General features: G+C 44.7%; 1 protein-coding gene across 5 annotated transcripts in view; it reads left to right on the top strand.

The window, feature by feature from the left end:
* The window catches only part of prdm10 (PR domain containing 10), an 85,228-nt gene that overhangs the window by 57,197 nt on the left and 9,258 nt on the right, over window positions 1–18,773 (top strand). For all 5 annotated transcript variants that reach the window (XM_052464733.1, XM_052464921.1, XM_052464795.1 and 2 more), the window contains exons 15-22: window positions 1,766–1,921; window positions 3,551–3,730; window positions 6,351–6,461; window positions 7,660–7,860; window positions 11,002–11,145; window positions 11,339–11,506; window positions 13,108–13,233; window positions 15,978–16,140. In XM_052464733.1, coding sequence (XP_052320693.1) covers window positions 1,766–1,921; window positions 3,551–3,730; window positions 6,351–6,461; window positions 7,660–7,860; window positions 11,002–11,145; window positions 11,339–11,506; window positions 13,108–13,233; window positions 15,978–16,140 — 1,249 coding nt within the window. The remainder of the gene's footprint in view (window positions 1–1,765; window positions 1,922–3,550; window positions 3,731–6,350; window positions 6,462–7,659; window positions 7,861–11,001; window positions 11,146–11,338; window positions 11,507–13,107; window positions 13,234–15,977; window positions 16,141–18,773) is intronic.

Below are 18,773 nucleotides of genomic sequence, written 5' to 3'. Positions count from 1 at the left end.
CATACAGGTTAGAGATGGAGATATCTCTGTTGTCAACACACCTTCTACGAGGAGGTCTTCACGGACTTCATACAGGTTAGAGATGGAGATATCTCTGTTATCAACACACACCTTCTACGAGGAGGTCTTCAGACTTCATACAGGTTAGAGATGGAGATATCTCTGTTATCAACACACACACACACCTTCTACGAGGAGGTCTTCAGACTTCATACAGGTTAGAGACGGAGATATCTCTGTTATCACACACACCTTCTACGAGGAGGTCTTCAGACTTCATACAGGTTAGAGACGGAGATATCTCTGTCGTCAACACACACACACACCTTCTACGAGAAGGTCTTCAGACTTCATACAGGTTAGAGATGGAGATATCTCTGTTGTCAACACACACCTTCTACGAGGTGGTCTTCAGACTTCATACAGGTTAGAGATGGAGATATCTCTGTTGTCAACACACACACACACCTTCTACGAGAAGGTCTTCACAGACTTCATACAGGTTAGAGATGGAGATATCTCTGTTATCAACACACACCTTCTACGAGGAGGTCTTCAGACTTCATACAGGTTAGAGATGGAGATATCTCTGTTGTCAACACACACACACACCTTCTACGAGAAGGTCTTCACGGACTTCATACAGGTTAGAGATGGAGATATCTCTGTTATCAACACACACCTTCTACGAGGAGGTCTTCAGACTTCATACAGGTTAGAGATGGAGATATCTCTGTTATCAACACACACCTTCTACGAGGAGGTCTTCAGACTTCATACAGGTTAGAGATGGAGATATCTCTGTTATCAACACACACCTTCTACGAGGAGGTCTTCAGACTTCATACAGGTTAGAGATGGAGATATCTCTGTTGTCAACACACACACACACCTTCTACGAGAAGGTCTTCACGGACTTCATACAGGTTAGAGATGGAGATATCTCTGTTGTCAACACACACACACCTTCTACGAGAAGGTCTTCACGGACTTCATACAGGTTAGAGATGGAGATATCTCTGTTGTCAACACACACACACCTTCTACGAGAAGGTCTTCACGGACTTCATACAGGTTAGAGATGGAGATATCTCTGTTATCAACACACACCTTCTACGAGGAGGTCTTCAGACTTCATACAGGTTAGAGATGGAGATATCTCTGTTGTCAACACACACACACACCTTCTACGAGAAGGTCTTCACGGACTTCATACAGGTTAGAGATGGAGATATCTCTGTTGTCAACACACACACACCTTCTACGAGAAGGTCTTCACGGACTTCATACAGGTTAGAGATGGAGATATCTCTGTTGTCAACACACACACCTTCTACGAGACGGTCTTCACGGACTTCATACAGGTTAGAGCTTCATACAGGTCAAAGGCACCCACTACCTTACCCCCATTCAAAGGCACCCACTACCTTACCCCCGTTCAAAGGCACCCACTACCTTACCCCCATTCAAAGGCCCCCACTACCATACCCCCATTCAAAGGCACCCACTACCTTACCCCCATTCAAAAGCACCCACTACCATACCCCCATTCAAAGGCACCCACTACCATACCCCCATTCAAAGGCACCCACTACCATACCCCCATTCAAAGGCACCCACTACCTTACCCCCATTCAAAGGCACCCACTACCTTACCCCCAATCAAAAGCACCCACTAGGACATAGTAGTAGGACATGGATCTACTGCTCTAGTGATGTAATGTAATGTCTCCCTAACTGTCTCCTGGTCTGGTCTCTCCACCAGGTGAAGAAGCATGTTCGTAGCTTCCACTCTGAGAAGATCTTTCAGTGCTCAGACTGTGACAAGGCGTTCTGCAGACCTGACAAGCTACGGCTCCACATGCTGCGGCACAGCGACCGCAAGGACTTCCTCTGCTCCACCTGTGGAAAGCAGTTTAAGGTGTGTGTGAGACAGACAGACAGACAGACAGACAGACAGACAGACAGACAGACAGACAGACAGGTAAAACTCCTGACCCTAAAGTATAGTATGTCAGACCACCTGACCAGTACAGTGACTCAGTTGAGTGTAAAGAGCTCTGCAGATGGTTGTGTGTGTTTCAGTCTTGTCCGTCTCTCACCCTATCTTCTCCCCTCTCTCATCTCATCCTCTCTTCTCTCGCTCTCTCTCCCCTCTCCCCATCTCCTTTCATCCCTCTCTCTTTCTCTCCCTCCTCCCTCCCTCACCTCTCCTCTCTCCCCTCTCCCCATCTCCTTTCATCCCTCTCTCCTCATCTCTCTCTCTCTCTCTCTCTCTCTCTCTCTCTCTCTCTCTCTCTCTCTCTCTCTGTCTCTGTCTCTGTCTCTGTCTCTCTCTCTCTCTCTCTCTCTCTCTGTCTCTCTCTGTCTCTCTCTGTCTCTCTCTGTCTCTGTCTCTGTCTCTGTCTCTGTCTCTGTCTCTGTCTGTCTCTCCCTCTCTCTCTCTCTCTCTCTGTCTCTCTCTCTCTGTCTCTCTGTCTCTCTGTCTCTCTCTTCCTCTGTCTCTGTCTCTGTCTCTGTCTCTGTCTCTGTCTCTGTCTCTGTCTCTCTCTCTCTCTCAATTCAATTCAATTCAATTCAATTCAAGGGCTTTATTGGCATGGGAAACATGTGTTAACATTGCCAAAGCAAGTGAGGTAGACAACATACAAAGTGAATATATAAAGTGAAAAACAACAAAAATTAACAGTAAACATTACACATACAACAGTTTCAAAACAGTAAAGACATTACAAATGTCATATTATATATATATATATATATATATATATATATATATATATATATATATATATATATACACAATGTACAAATAATTAAAGGACACAAGATAAAATAAATAAGCATAAATATGGGTTGTATTTACAATGGTGTGTGTTCTTCACTGGTTGCCCTTTTCTCGTGGCAACAGGTCACAAATCTTGCTGCTGTGATGGCACACTGTGGAATTTCACCCAGTAGGTATGGGAGTTTTCAAAATTGGATATGTTTTCGAATTCTTTGTGGATCTGTGTGATCTGGGGAAATATGTCTCTCTAATATGGTCATACATTGGGCAGGAGGTTAGGAAGTGCAGCTCAGTTTCCACCTCATTTTGTGGGCAGTGAGCACATAGCCTGTCTTCTCTTGAGAGCCATGTCTGCCTACGGCGGCCTTTCTCAATAGCAAGGCTATGCTCACTGAGTCTGTACATAGTCAAAGCTTTCCTTAATTTTGGGTCAGTCACAGTGGTCAGGTATTCTGCCGCTGTGTACTCTCTGTGTAGGGCCAAATAGCATTCTAGTTTGCTCTGTTTTTTGTTAATTCTTTCCAATGTGTTAAGTAATTATCTTTTTGTTTTCTCATGATTTGGTTGGGTCTAATTGTGCTGTCTCTCTCTCTCTCTCTCTCTCTCTCTCTCTGTCTCTCTCTCTCTCTCTCTCTCTCTCTCTCTCTCTCTCTCTCTCTCTCTCTCTCTCTCTCTCTCTCTCTCTCTCTCTCTCTCTCTCTCTCTCTCTCTCTCTCTCTCTCTCTCTCTCTCTCTCTCTCTCTCTCTCTCTCTCCCCTTCAGCGTAAGGATAAACTGAGAGAGCACATGCAGCGGATGCACAACCCAGAGCGCGAGGCTAAGAAGGCAGACCGTATCCATCGGTCCAAGGCCCTGAAGCAGAAGGTTCCCACCACAGACTTGGAGAGCTTCATGTTTAAATGTCGCATGTGTATGATGGGTTTTAGACGCCGAGGTATGCTGGTGAGTAGTGACACTGGCTTCCTAGATTACACACACACCGTTCTGGGAACTTGTGTGGTCTACCACTTCACAGCTGAGCCGTTGTTGCTCCTAGACTTTCCCATTTCCTAATAACAGCACTTACAGTTGACCGGGGGAAGCTCAAGCAGGGCAGAACGTCGCCATGTTGAAAGTCACTGAGCTCTTCATCACTGCCGATGTTTTTACAGACAATTCAAGACATGCTAACCTCTCACCATTACAATAACAGGGGAGGTTAGCATTTTATATCATACCCCCAATGCTAACCTCTCACCATTACAATAACTGGGGAGATTAGCATTTTTATATCATACCTCCAAGACATGCTAACCTCTCACCATTACAATAACTGGGGAGATTAGCATTTTATATCATACCCCCAATGCTAACCTCTCACCATTACAATAACAGGGGAGGTTAGCATTTTATATCATACCCCCAAGACATGCTAACCTCTCACCATTACAATAACAGGGGAGGTTAGCATTTTATATCATACCCCCAAGACATGCTAACTTCTCACCATTACAACAACAGGGGAGGTTAGCATTTTATATCATACCCCCAAGACATGCTAACCTCTCACCATTACAATAACAGGGGAGGTTAGCATTTTATATCATATCCCCAAGACATGCTAACCTCTCACCATTACAATAACAGGGGAGGTTAGCATTTTATATCATACCTCCAAGACATGCTAACCTCTCACCATTACAATAACTGGGGAGATTAGCATTTTATATCATAACCCCAAGACATGCTAACCTCTCACCATTACAATAACTGGGGAGATTAGCATTTTATATCATACCCCCAAGACATGCTAACCTCTCACCATTACAATAACAGGGGAGGTTAGCATTTTATATCATACCCCAAGACATGCTAACCTTCCACCATTACAATAACAGGGGAGGTTAGCATTTTATATCATACCCCCAAGACATGCTAACCTCTCACCATTACAATAACAGGGGAGGTTAGCATTTTATATCATACCCCCAAGACATGCTAACCTCTCACCATTACAATAACTGGGGAGATTAGCATTTTATATCATACCCCCAAGACATGCTAACCTCTCACCATTACAACAACAGGGGAGGTTAGCATTTTATATCATACCCCCAAGACATGCTAACCTCTCACCATTACAACAACAGGGGAGGTTAGCATTTTATATCATACCCCCAAGACATGCTAACCTCTCACCATTACAATAACAGGGGAGGTTAGCATTTTATATCATACCTCCAAGACATGCTAACCTCTCACCATTACAATAACAGGGGAGGTTAGCATTTTATATCATACCTCCAAGACATGCTAACCTCTCACCATTACAATAACTGGGGAGATTAGCATTTTATATCATACCCCCAATGCTAACCTCTCACCATTACAATAACTGGGGAGGTTAGCATTTTATATCATACCCCCAAGACATGCTAACCTCTCACCATTACAATAACTGGGGAGATTAGCATTTTATATCATAACCCCAAGACATGCTAACCTCTCACCATTACAATAACTGGGGAGATTAGCATTTTATATCATAACCCCAAGACATGCTAACCTCTCACCATTACAATAACTGGGGAGATTAGCATTTTATATCATACCCCCAATGCTAACCTCTCACCATTACAATAACAGGGGAGGTTAGCATTTTATATCATACCCCCAAGACATGCTAACCTCTCACCATTACAATAACTGAGGAGATTAGCATTTTATATCATACCCCCAAGACATGCTAACCTCTCACCATTACAATAAGGGGAGGGATAGCATTTTATATCATACCCCTAAAACATGCTAACCTCTCACCATTACAATAACTGAGGAGATTAGCATTTTTATATCATACCCCAAGACATGCTAACCTCCCATCATTACAATAACAGGGAGGTTAGCATTTTATATCATACCTCCAAGACATGCTAACCTCTCACCATTACAATAACAGGGGAGGTTAGCATTTTATATCATACCTCCAAGACATGCTAACCTCTCACCATTACAATAACTGGGGAGATTAGCATTTTATATCATAACCCCAAGACATGCTAACCTCTCACCATTACAATAACTGGGGAGATTAGCATTTTATATCATACCCCCAATACTAACCTCTCACCATTACAATAACAGGGGAGGTTAGCATTTTATATCATACCCCCAAGACATGCTAACCTCTCACCATTACAATAACAGGGGAGGTTAGCATTTTATAGCATATCCCCAAGACATGCTAACCTCCCACCATTACAATAACAGGGGAGATTAGCATTTTATATCATACCCCCAATGCTAACCTCTCACCATTACAATAACTGGGGAGGTTAGCATTTTATATCATACCCCCAAGACATGCTAACCTCTCACCATTACAATAACAGGGGAGGTTAGCATGTTTTAGGGGTATGATATAAAATGCTAACTTAACCTGTTATTGTAATGGTGAGAGGTTAGCATGTCTTGGGGGTATGATATAAAATGCTAACCTCCCCTCTGCTTCACTCTGCCAATAATTGAGCTTTATGTCGATCTGTGTGTTTTATACCGACCCTACTCCCTCTCTCTATCCTAGGTGAACCATCTATCTAAGCGGCACCCTGAGATGCGTATAGAGGAAGTTCCTGAGCTCACTCTTCCCATCATCAAACCCAACAGAGACTACTTCTGTCAGTACTGTGACAAGGTACAGATGTCTGTCTGAAACAGTTCTCTTCTTTAGTTTAGGAAAACAGGTTGCAATTTAATTAAATTATTTTTAGTTTATGAAAACAGGTTGCAATTTAATTAAATTATTTTTAGTTTAGGAAAACAGGTTGCAATTTAATTAAATTATTTTTAGTTTAGGAAAACAGGTTGCAATTTAATCAAATTAATTTTAGTTTATGAAAACAGGTTGCAATTTAATTAAATTATTTTTTGTTTATGAAAACAGGTTGCAATTTAATTAAATTATTTTTTGTTTATGAAAACAGGTTGCAATTTAATTCAATTATTTTAGTTTATGAAAACAGCTTGCAATTTAATTTAATTATTTTTAGTTTATGAAAACAGGTTGCAATTTAATTAAATTATTTTTAGTTTAGAAAAACAGGTTGCAATTTAATCAAATTATTTTTAGTTTATGAAAACAGGTTGCAATTTAATTAAATTATTTTTAGTTTAGGAAAACAGGTTGCAATTTAATTAAATTATTTTTAGTTTATGAAAACAGGTTGCAATTTAATTCAATTATTTTTAGTTTAGGAAAACAGGTTGCAATTTAATTAAATTATTTTTAGTTTAGGAAAACAGGTTGCAATTTAATTAAATTATTTTTAGTTTAGGAAAACAGGTTGCAATTTAGTTAAATTATTTTTAGTTTATGAAAACAGGTTGCAATTTAATTAAATTATTTTTAGTTTATGAAAACAGGTTGCAATTTAATTAAATAATTTTTTGTTTATGAAAACAGGTTGCAATTTAATTAAATTATTTTTAGTTTAGGAAAACAGGTTGCAATTTAATTTAATTATTTTTAGTTTATGAAAACAGGTTGCAATTTAATCAAATTATTTTTAGTTTATGAAAACAGGTTGCAATTTAATCAAATTATTTTTAGTTTAGGAAAACAGGTTGCAATTTAATTAAATTATTTTTAGTTTAGGAAAACAGGTTGCAATTTAATTAAATTATTTTTTGTTTATGAAACAGCATTGTTGATTTTGCTCAGGTAAAGCTTTGCCCTTTTCAATGTTTTCCAGTGTTTAAGATGCATCTTCCCAGGTCAAAACCCCAAACCACCTGAGAGACTAAATGGAAGTTTTAAAGTTGGAGTATAAAGAACCACCCTGTCTCTCTGTCTTGTCTATCTTCACAACATGCTGACATAACCCCTCCCCCAGGTGTATAAGTCGGCCAGTAAGCGCAAGGCCCACATCCTGAAGAACCACCCGGGGGCGGAACTACCCCCCAGCATCAGGAAGCTCCGCCCTGCCGTCCCCGGGGAACCCGACCCCATGCTGAGCACACACACCCAACTGACGGGAACGATCGCCACCGCCCCCGTCTGCTGCCCGCACTGTGCCAAGCAGTACAGTAGCAAGGTACCATCTGTTAGAACATAATAGTGTTGGGCAGGAACAAAAGCCTGCTCATTTTGGATCTTCTCAGTTGGAGACCAATCAGTGTGAATATTTTACTAGGGTCTGGGTGTCTTTGTCCTGTAGTGATATAATGTCCCTCAACTGTCTTGTCCTGTAGAGATATAATGTCCCTCTACTGTCTTGTCCTGTAGAGATATAATGTCCCTCAACTGTCTTGTCCTGTAGAGATATAATGTCCCTCTACTGTTCTGTAGTGATATAATGTCCTCTACTGTCTTGTCCTGTAGAGATATAATGTCCCTCAACTGTCTTGTCCTGTAGAGATATAATGTCCCTCTACTGTCTTGTCCTGTAGAGATATAATGTCCCTCTACTGTCTTGTCCTGTAGAGAAATAATGTCCCTCTACTGTCTTGTCCTGTAGTGATATAATGTCCCTCTACTGTCTTGTCCTGTAGAGATATAATGTCCCTCTACTGTCTTGTCCTGTAGAGATATAATGTCCCTCTACTGTCTTGTCCTGTAGAGATATAATGTCCCTCTACTGTCTTGTCCTGTAGAGCTATAATGTCCCTCTACTGTCTTGTCCTGTAGAGATATAATGTCCATCTACTGTCCTGTAGTGATATAATGTCCCTCTACTGTCTTGTCCTGTAGAGCTATAATGTCCCCCTACTGTCTTGTCCTGTAGTGATATAATGTCCCTCTACTGTCTTGTCCTGTAGAGATATAATGTCCCTCTACTGTCTTGTCCTGTAGTGATATAATGTCCCTCAACTGTCTTGTCCTGTAGAGATATAATGTCCCTCTACTGTCTTGTCCTGTAGTGATATAATGTCCCTCAACTGTCTTGTCCTGTAGAGATATAATGTCCCTCTACTGTCTTGTCCTGTAGTGATATAATGTCCCTCAACTGTCTTGTCCTGTAGAGATATAATGTCCCTCTACTGTCTTGTCCTGTAGTGATATAATGTCCCTCTACTGTCTTGTCCTGTAGTGATATAATGTCTCTCTACTGTCTTGTCCTGTAGAGATATAATGTCCCTCTACTGTCTTGTCCTGTAGTGATATAATGTCCCTCTACTGTCTTGTCCTGTAGAGATATAATGTCCCTCTACTGTCTTGTCCTGTAGTGATATAATGTCCCTCTACTGTCTTGTCCTGTAGAGATATAATGTCCCTCTACTGTCTTGTCCTGTAGAGATATAATGTCCCTCTACTGTCTTGTCCTGTAGAGATATAATGTCCCTCTACTGTCTTGTCCTGTAGAGATATAATGTCCATCTACTGTCCTGTAGTGATATAATGTCCCTCTACTGTCTTGTCCTGTAGAGCTATAATGTCCCCCTACTGTCTTGTCCTGTAGTGATATAATGTCCATCTACTGTCTTGTCCTGTAGTGATATAATGTCCCTCTACTGTCTTGTCCTGTAGAGATATAATGTCCCTCTACTGTCTTGTCCTGTAGAGATATAATGTTCATCTACTGTCTTGTCCTGTAGTGATATAATGTCCCTCTACTGTCTTATCCTGTAGTGATATAATGTCCCTCAACTGTCTTGTCCTGTAGAGATATAATGTCCCTCTACTGTCTTGTCCTGTAGAGATATAATGTCCCTCTACTGTCTTGTCCTGTAGTGATATAATGTCCCTCTACTGTCTTGTCCTGTAGAGATATAATGTCCCTCTACTGTCTTGTCCTGTAGAGATATAATGTCCATCTACTGTCCTGTAGTGATATAATGTCCCTCTACTGTCTTGTCCTGTAGAGCTATAATGTCCCCCTACTGTCTTGTCCTGTAGTGATATAATGTCCATCTACTGTCTTGTCCTGTAGTGATATAATGTCCCTCTACTGTCTTGTCCTGTAGAGATATAATGTCCCTCTACTGTCTTGTCCTGTAGAGATATAATGTCCCTCTACTGTCTTGTCCTGTAGTGATATAATGTCCCTCTACTGTCTTGTCCTGTAGAGATATAATGTCCCTCTACTGTCTTGTCCTGTAGAGATATAATGTCCCTCTACTGTCCTGTAGTGATATAATGTCCTCTACTGTCCTGTAGAGATATAATGTCCCTCTACTGTCTTGTCCTGTAGTGATATAATGTCCCTCTACTGTCCTGTAGTGATATAATGTCCCTCTACTGTCTTGTCCTGTAGTGATATAATGTCCCTCTACTGTCCTGTAGTGATATAATGTCCCTCTACTGTCTTGTCCTGTAGTGATATAATGTCCTCTACTGTCTTGTCCTGTAGAGATATAATGTCCCTCTACTGTCTTGTCCTGTAGAGATATAATGTCCATCTACTGTCTTGTCCTGTAGTGATATAATGTCCTCTACTGTCCTGTAGTGATATAATGTCCCTCTACTGTCTTGTCCTGTAGAGATATAATGTCCCTCTACTGTCTTGTCCTGTAGTGATATAATGTCCCTCTACTGTCCTGTAGTGATATAATGTCCCTCTACTGTCCTGTAGAGATATAATGTCCCTCTACTGTCTTGTCCTGTAGTGATATAATGTCCCTCTACTGTCCTGTAGTGATATAATGTCCCTCTACTGTCCTGTAGTGATATAATGTCCTCTACTGTCTTGTCCTGTAGTGATATAATGTCCCTCTACTGTCCTGTAGTGATATAATGTCCCTCTACTGTCTTGTCCTGTAGTGATATAATGTCCCTCTACTGTCTTGTCCTGTAGTGATATAATGTCCCTCTACTGTCTTGTCCTGTAGAGATATAATGTCCCTCTACTGTCTTGTCCTGTAGTGATATAATGTCCCTCTACTGTCCTGTAGTGATATAATGTCCCTCTACTGTCCTGTAGTGATATAATGTCCCTCTACTGTCTTGTCCTGTAGTGATATAATGTCCCTCTACTGTCCTGTAGTGATATAATGTCCCTCTACTGTCTTGTCCTGTAGTGATATAATGTCCCTCTACTGTCTTGTCCTGTAGAGATATAATGTCCCTCTACTGTCTTGTCCTGTAGAGATATAATGTCCCTCTACTGTCCTGTAGAGATATAATGTCCCTCTACTGGACTGACGAGGGATGTCTTTGTGCCGGGTTGGATTGAAACCCAGTTTCAAGTTTTCTCATGGACCTGACCCTTGCCCTGTGCCCCCAAACCTCCCCCCAGACTAAGATGGTGCAGCACATCCGTAAGAAGCACCCTGAGTACGCCCAGCTAGCCAACACCATCCAGGCTCCCCTCACAACCGCAGTCATCTGCTCTGCCCCTGCTGTCATCACCACCGACGGCACTACTTCTGAGGCTGTCGTGGTGAGAACACACACACACACACACACACACACACACACACACACACACACACACACACACACACACACACACACACACACACACACACACACACACACACACACACACACACACACACACACACACACACACACACACACATACTCACACACACAAATCAACCAATCAGTCACTAATTCTCTTCTTTCCCCAGACGACAGACCTGTTGACCCAGGCGATGACAGAACTGTCCCAGACCCTGACCACAGACTACCGTACTGCCGCAGGGGATTACCAGAGGATCCAGTATATACCAGTCAGCCAATCAGGAGGAGGGATCAACCAGCCTCAACACATACAGTTACAGGTGGTCCAAGTTCAGGTAAGACCCTAACCCCTAGACCCTAACCCCTAGACACCTAGACCCTAACCCCTAGACACCTAGACCCTAACCCCTAGACCCTAACCCCTAGACCCTAACCCCTAGACCCCTGGACCCTTAGACACCTAGACCCTAACCCCTAGACACCTAGACCCTAACCCCTGGACCCCTAGACCCTAACCCCTGGACCCATGGACCCCTAGACCCTAACCCCTAGACACCTAGACCCTAACCCCTGGACCCTAACCCTAGACCCTAACCCCTAGACCCTAACCCCTAGACCCTAGACCCCTAACCCCTAGACCCTAACCCCTAGACACCTAGACCCCTGGACCCCTAGACCCTAACCTCTAGACCCTAACCCCTAGACCCTAACCCCTAGACACCTAGACCCTAACCCCTAGACACCTTGACCCTAGACACCTAGACCCTAACCCCTGGACCCTAACACCCCTAGACACCTAGACCCTGACCCCTGGACCCTAACCCCTAGACCCTAACCCCTATACCTAACCCCTGGACCCCTAGACCCTAACCCCTAGACACCTAGACCTAACCCCTGGACCCCTAGACCTAATCCCTGGACCCCTAGACCCTAATCCCTGGACCCTAACCCCTGGACCCCTAGACCCTAACCCCAGACCCTAACCCCTAGACACCTAGACCCTAACCCCTGGACCCCTGTACCCCTAGACCCTAACCCCTAGACACCTAGACCCTAACCCCTAGACACCTAGACCTAACCCCTAGACACCTAGACCCAAACCCCTAGACACCTAGACCCAAACCCCTAGACACCTAGACCCTAACCCCTGGACCCTAACCCCTAGACCCTAACCCCTGGACCCTAACCCCTAGACCCTAACCCCTAGACCCTAACCCCTAGACCCTAACCCCTGGACCCTAACCCCTGGATCCCTAACCCCTGGACCCTAACCCCTGGACCCTAACTAACCCCTAGACCCTAACCCCTAGACCCTAACCCCTAGACCCTAACCCCTGGAGCCTAACCCCTGGAGCCTAACCCTAGACCCTAACCCCTGGACCCTAACCCCGAGACCCTAACCCCTGGACCCTAACCCCTGGACCCTAACTCCTAGACCCTAACCCCTAGACCCTAACCCCTAGACCCTAACCCCTAGACCCTAACCCCTAGACCCTAGACCCTAACCCCTAGACCCTAACCCCTGGACCCTAGACCCTAACCCCTGGAGCCTAACCCCTGGAGCCTAACCCCTAGAGCCTAACCCCTGGAGCCTAACCCCTGGAGCCTAACCCCTAGACCCTAACCCCTGGACCCTAACCCCTGGACCCTAACCCCTAGACCCTAACCCCTAGACCCTAACCCCTAGACCCTAACCCCTAGACCCTAACCCCTAGACCCTAACCCCTGGAGCCTAACCCCTAGACCCTAACCCCTGGAGCCTAACCCCTGGACCCTAACCCCTAGACCCTAACCCCTAGACCCTAGACCCTAACCCCTAGACCCTAACCCCTAGACCCTAACCCCTGGAGCCTAACCCCTAGACCCTAACCCCTTCAACCTGTAAAAACATGATGTACCTGATCTGTGTGTCTCTGGCTTCTTCTTCCTCCCTCAGGCGGGCTCTCCCCACTCCCAGCATTCCACCGTGGATGTTTCCCAGCTCCATGATCCCCATGGTTACAGCCAACACTCCATACAGGTGCAACACATACAGGTGTCAGAGGCAGGACAGAACACGCAGGTAAACACTAGTCTCTTCACAGGGCCGCCTTGGCCGCTGTCATTTGTCAAGATAGAATACTAGGGGTTCTAACTCCTTACTAGGGGTTCTAACGCCTTACTAGGGGTCTATAGGGGTTCTAAAGCCTTACTAGGGGTCTATAGGTGTTCTAACACCTTACTAGAGGTTCTAACGCCTTACTAGGGGTTCTAACTCCTTACTAGGGGTTCTAACTCCTTACTAGGGGTTCCTACTCCTTACTAGGGGTTCTATAGGGGTTCTAACTCCTTACTAGGGGTTCTAACGCCTTACTAGGGGTTCTAACTCCTTACTAGGGGTTCTAACTCCTTACTAGGGGTTCTAACTCCTTACTAGGGGTTCTAACTCCTTACTAGGGGTTCTATAGGGGTTCTAACTCCTTACTAGGGGTTCTAACTCCTTACTAGGGGTTCTAACTATTTACTAGGGGTTCCTACTCCTTACTAGGGGTTCTATAGGGGTTCTAACTCCTTACTAGGGGTTCTAACTCCTTACTAGGGGTTCTAACTCCTTACTAGAGATTCTAACTCCTTACTAGGGGTTTTATCTCTTTGTGAGGGGTTCTAACTCCTTACTAGGGGTTCTAACTCCTTACTAGGGGTTCTAACTCCTTACTAGGGTTCTAACTCCTTACTAGGGTTCTAACTCCTTACTAGGGGTTCTAACTCCTTACTAGGGGTTCTAACTCCTTACTAGGGTTCTAACTCCTTACTAGGGGTTCTAACTCCTTACTAGGGGTTCTAACTCCTTACTAGGGGTTCTAACTCCCTTACTAGGGGTTCTAACTCCTTATTAGGGGTCTATAGGTGTTCTAAAGCTTTACTAGGGGTCTAAGGTGTTCTAAAGCCTTACTAGGGGTCTATAGGTGTTCTAACTCCTTACTAGAGGTTCTATAGGGTTCTAATTCCTTATTAGGGGTCTATAGGGGTTCTAACTCCTTACTAGGGTCTATAGGTGTTCTAACTCCTTACTAGGGGTCTATAGGTGTTCTAAAGCCTTACTAGGGGTCTATAGGTGTTCTAACTCCTTACTAGGGGTTCTATAGGGGTTCTAATTCCTTATTAGGGGTCTATAGGGGTTCTAAAGCTTTACTAGGGGTCTATAGGGGTTATGGCGCCTACTAGGGTTTCCTACGCCTTACTAGGGGTCTATAGGGGTTCTAACGCCTTACTAGGGGTTATATAGGGGTTCTAATTCCTTACTAGGGGTCTATAGGGGTTCTAACGCCTTACTAGGGGTTCTAACTCCTTACTAGAGGTTCTATAGGGGTTCTAACTCCTTACTAGGGGTACTAACTCCTTACTAGAGATACTAACTCCTTACTAGAGATACTAACTCCTTACTAGAGATTCTAACTCCTTACTAGAGATACTAACTCCTTACTAGAGATACTAACTCCTTACTAGGGGTCTATAGGGATTCTAACTCCTTACTAGAGGTTCTAACTCCTTACTAGAGGTTCTAACTCCTTACTAGAGGTTCTAACTCCTTACTAGAGGTTCTAACTCCTTACTAGAGGTTCTAACTCCTTACTAGAGGTTCTAACTCCTTACTAGAGGTTCTAACTCCTTACTAGAGGTTCTAACTCCTTACTAGAGGTTCTAACTCCTTACTAGGGGTTCCAACTCCTTACTAGGGGTTCCAACTCTTTACTAGGGGTTCCAACTCTTTACTAGGGGTTCCAACTCTTTACTAGGGGTTCCAACTCTTTACTAGGGGTTCCAACTCTTTACTAGGGGTTCCAACTCTTTACTAGGGGTTTTATCTCTTTGCGAGGGGTTCTAACTCCTTACTAGGGGTTCTAACTCCTTACTAGAGGTTCCAACTCCTTACTAGGGGTTCTAACTCCTTACTAGGGGTTCTAACTCCTTACTAGGGTTTTATCTCTTTACTAGAGGTTCTAACTCCTTACTAGGGGTTCTAACTCCTTACTAGGGGTTCTAACTCCTTACTAGGGGTTTTATCTCTTTGTGAGGGGTTCTAACTCCTTACTAGGGGTTCTAACTCCTTACTAGGGTTCTAACTCCTTACTAGAGGTTCTAACTCCTTACTAGAGGTTCTAACTCCTTACTAGGGGTTCTAACTCCTTACTAGGGGTTTTATCTCTTTGTAGGGGTTCTAACTCCTTACTAGGGGTTCTAACTCCTTACTAGGGTTCTAACTCCTTACTAGGGTTCTAACTCCTTACTAGGGGTTCTAACTCCTTACTAGGGGTTCTAACTCCTTACTAGGGGTTCTAACTCCTTACTAGGGGTTCTAACTCCTTACTAGGGGTTTTATCTCTTTGTGAGGGGTAACTCCTTACTAGGGGTTCCAACTCTTTACTAGGGGTTCCAACTCTTTACTAGGGGTTCCAACTCTTTACTAGGGGTTCCAACTCTTTACTAGGGGTTCCAACTCTTTACTAGGGGGTTCTAACTCCTTACTAGGGGGTTCTAACTCCTTACTAGGGGGTTTTATCTCTTTGCGAGGGGTTCTAACTCCTTACTAGGGGTTCTAACTCCTTACTAGGGGGTTTTATCTCTTTGCGAGGGGTTCTAACTCCTTACTCGGGGTTCTAACTCCTTACAGTACTCTAAACCTGTGCTATGTTTTAAAGCAAATACTGAATTTACATTTGACATTTTGGTCAGTCAGCAGATGCTCTTATCCAGAGCTACATAGTACCTTCAACATGGTCTGTATCAATCCAACAATCAACCAATCATCCTCTGTTGTTCCTGCAGGGTCAGCCTCTAAGCCCTTCCTCCCAGGTGACCCAGGAGTTAAGCCCCGCCCAGCTGACCCCTGTGACCCTGGCCCAGAGTCACGCCCTCCAGACGTCATCCAATCAGCAGGGCTCTGTGCAGCACGCCTACATCCCCGGCAACTGGAACTACCGAGGATACCGTGAGTACCACTGCCTGGATTGGGCTGGGCTCTACATGCACCAGATTTTTAAAACATACGATATACAGTGCCTTCGGAAAGTATTCAGACCCCTTGACTTTTTCCACATTTTGATACGTTACAGCCTTATTGTAAAATGTATTAAAACTTTTTTCCCCCCTCATCAATCTACACACAATACCCCATAATGACATCACAATACCCCATAATGACATCACAATACCCCATAATGACATCACAATACCCCATAATGACAAAGCAAAAACAGGTTGGCTTTTTGCAAATGTATATAAAAAAAACAGAAATATCACATTTACAGAAGTATTCAGACCCTTTACCGAGTTGAAGCTTGGCACACCTGTATTTGGGGAGCTTCTCCCATTATTCTCTGCAGATCCTCTCAAGCTCTGTCAGGTTGGATGGGGAGCGTCGCTGCACAGCTATTTTCATGTCTCTCCAGAGATGTTCGATCTGGGTTCAAGTCCGGGCTCTGGCTGGGCCACTCAAGGACATTCAGAGACTTGTCCCGAAGCCACTCCTGCGTTGTGTGCTTAGGTTCGTTGTCCTGTTGGAAGGTGAACCTTCACCCCGTCTCCATTCCTGGCAGCCGTAGAACCTTTTGAGGATCTGAGGACCCATGCCAAATCTTTTCAGTCTCCTGGAATAGATTTTGTTGTGCCCTCTTCACGACTGTCTTGTGGTGCTTGGACCATGTTAGTTTGTTGGTGATGTGGACACCAAGGAAATTAAAGATCTCAACCTGCTCCACTACAACCCCGTCGATGAGAATGGGGGCGTTCTCGGTCCTCCTTTTCCTCTAGTCCACAATCATCTCCTTTGTCTTGATCACGTTGAGGGAGAGGTTGTTGTCCTGGCACCACACGACCAGGTCTCTGACCTCCTCCCTGTAGGCTGTCTCATCGTTGTCGGTGATCAGGCCTACCACTGTTGTGTCATCGGCAAACTTAATGATGGTTTTGGAGTCGTGCCTGGCCGTGCAGCCATGAGTGAACAGGGAGTACAGGAGGGGGCTGAGCACACACCACTGAGGGGCCCCTGTGTTGAGGATGAGAGTGGCAGATGTGTTGTTACCTACCCTTACCACCTGGGGGGCGGCCCGTCAGGCAGTCCAGGATCCAGTTGCAGAGGGAGGTGTTTAGTCCCAGGGTCCAGAGGGAGGTGTTTAGTCCCAGGGTCCAGAGGGAGGTGTTTAGTCCCAGGGTCCGGAGGGAGGTGTTTAGTCCCAGGGTCCGGAGGGAGGTGTTTAGTCCCAGGGTCCAGAGGGAGGTGTTTAGTCCCAGGGTCCAGAGGGAGGTGTTTAGTCCCAGGGTCCAGAGGGAGGTGTTTAGTCCCAGGGTCCAGAGGGAGGTGTTTAGTCCCAGGGTCCAGAGGGAGGTGTTTAGTCCCAGGGTCCAGAGGGAGGTGTTTAGTCCCAGGGTCCAGAGGGAGGTGTTTAGTCCCAGGGTCCAGAGGGAGGTGTTTAGTCCCAGGGTCCAGAGGGAGGTGTTTAGTCCCAGGGTCCAGAGGGAGGTGTTTAGTCCCAGGGTCCAGAGGGAGGTGTTTAGTCCCAGGGTCCAGAGGGAGGTGTTTAGTCCCAGGGTCCAGTTGCAGAGGGAGGTGTTTAGTCCCAGGGTCCAGTTGCAGAGGGAGGTGTTTAGTCCCAGGGTCCAGAGGGAGGTGTTTAGTCCCAGGGTCCAGAGGGAGGTGTTTAGTCCCAGGGTCCAGTTGCAGAGGGAGGTGTTTAGTCCCAGGGTCCAGTTGCAGAGGGAGGTGTTTAGTCCCAGGGTCCTTAGCTTAGTGATGAGCTTTGAGGGCACTATGGTGTTGAACGCTGAGCTGTAGTCAATGAACAGCATTCTCACATAGGTGTTCCCTTTGTCCAGGTGGGAAAGACCAGGGTTGGTATGCAAATTGGAGTGGGTCTAGGGTTTCTGGGATGATGGTGTTGATGTGAGCCATGACCAGCCTTTCAAAGCACTTTGTGGCTACAGATGTGAGTGCTGCGGGTCTGTAGTCGTTTAGGCAGGTTACCTTGGTGTTCTTCGGCACAGGGACTATGGTGGTCTGCTTGAAACATGTTGGTATTACATACTCTGCCAGGGAGAGGTCGAAAATGTCAGTGAAGACACTTGCCAGTTGGTCAGCGCATGCTCAGAGTACACGTCCTGGTAATTTGTCTGGCCCTGCGGCCAAGGATGATCAATGGAAACAGAATGCATCTGAGCTCAATTTTGAGTCCCATAGCAAAGGGTCTGAATACTTATGTAAATATAGTATCTGTTTATTTGTTATACATTTGAATAAAATGTAAATAAACCTGTTTTTCCTTTGTCATTATGGGGTATTGGGATGTCATTATGGGGTATTGTGATGTAATTATGGGGTATTGTGTGTAGATTGTTGAGGATTTGTATTTATTTAATTAGTTTTAGAACAAGGCAGTAACGTTACAAAATGTGGAAAAAGTCAAGGGGTCTGAATAGTTTCCGAATGCACCGTAGCTACCTGATATGTAAAGTACCAGGTGTTTTAAGGTCTGGCATGCGTCCGCAACACCTGGGCAGAGGAACACATCCTTCAGCTGTTTTTTCAATATAGTGTTCCTTTGTTCCCACTCAGGGATTTAAAAGCGT

Source organism: Oncorhynchus keta, chromosome 1 (assembly GCF_023373465.1).
Source record: "Oncorhynchus keta strain PuntledgeMale-10-30-2019 chromosome 1, Oket_V2, whole genome shotgun sequence".
In the NCBI taxonomy this organism is placed as follows: domain Eukaryota; kingdom Metazoa; phylum Chordata; class Actinopteri; order Salmoniformes; family Salmonidae; genus Oncorhynchus; species Oncorhynchus keta.
This window is presented reverse-complemented; position numbering and strand designations above follow the sequence as displayed.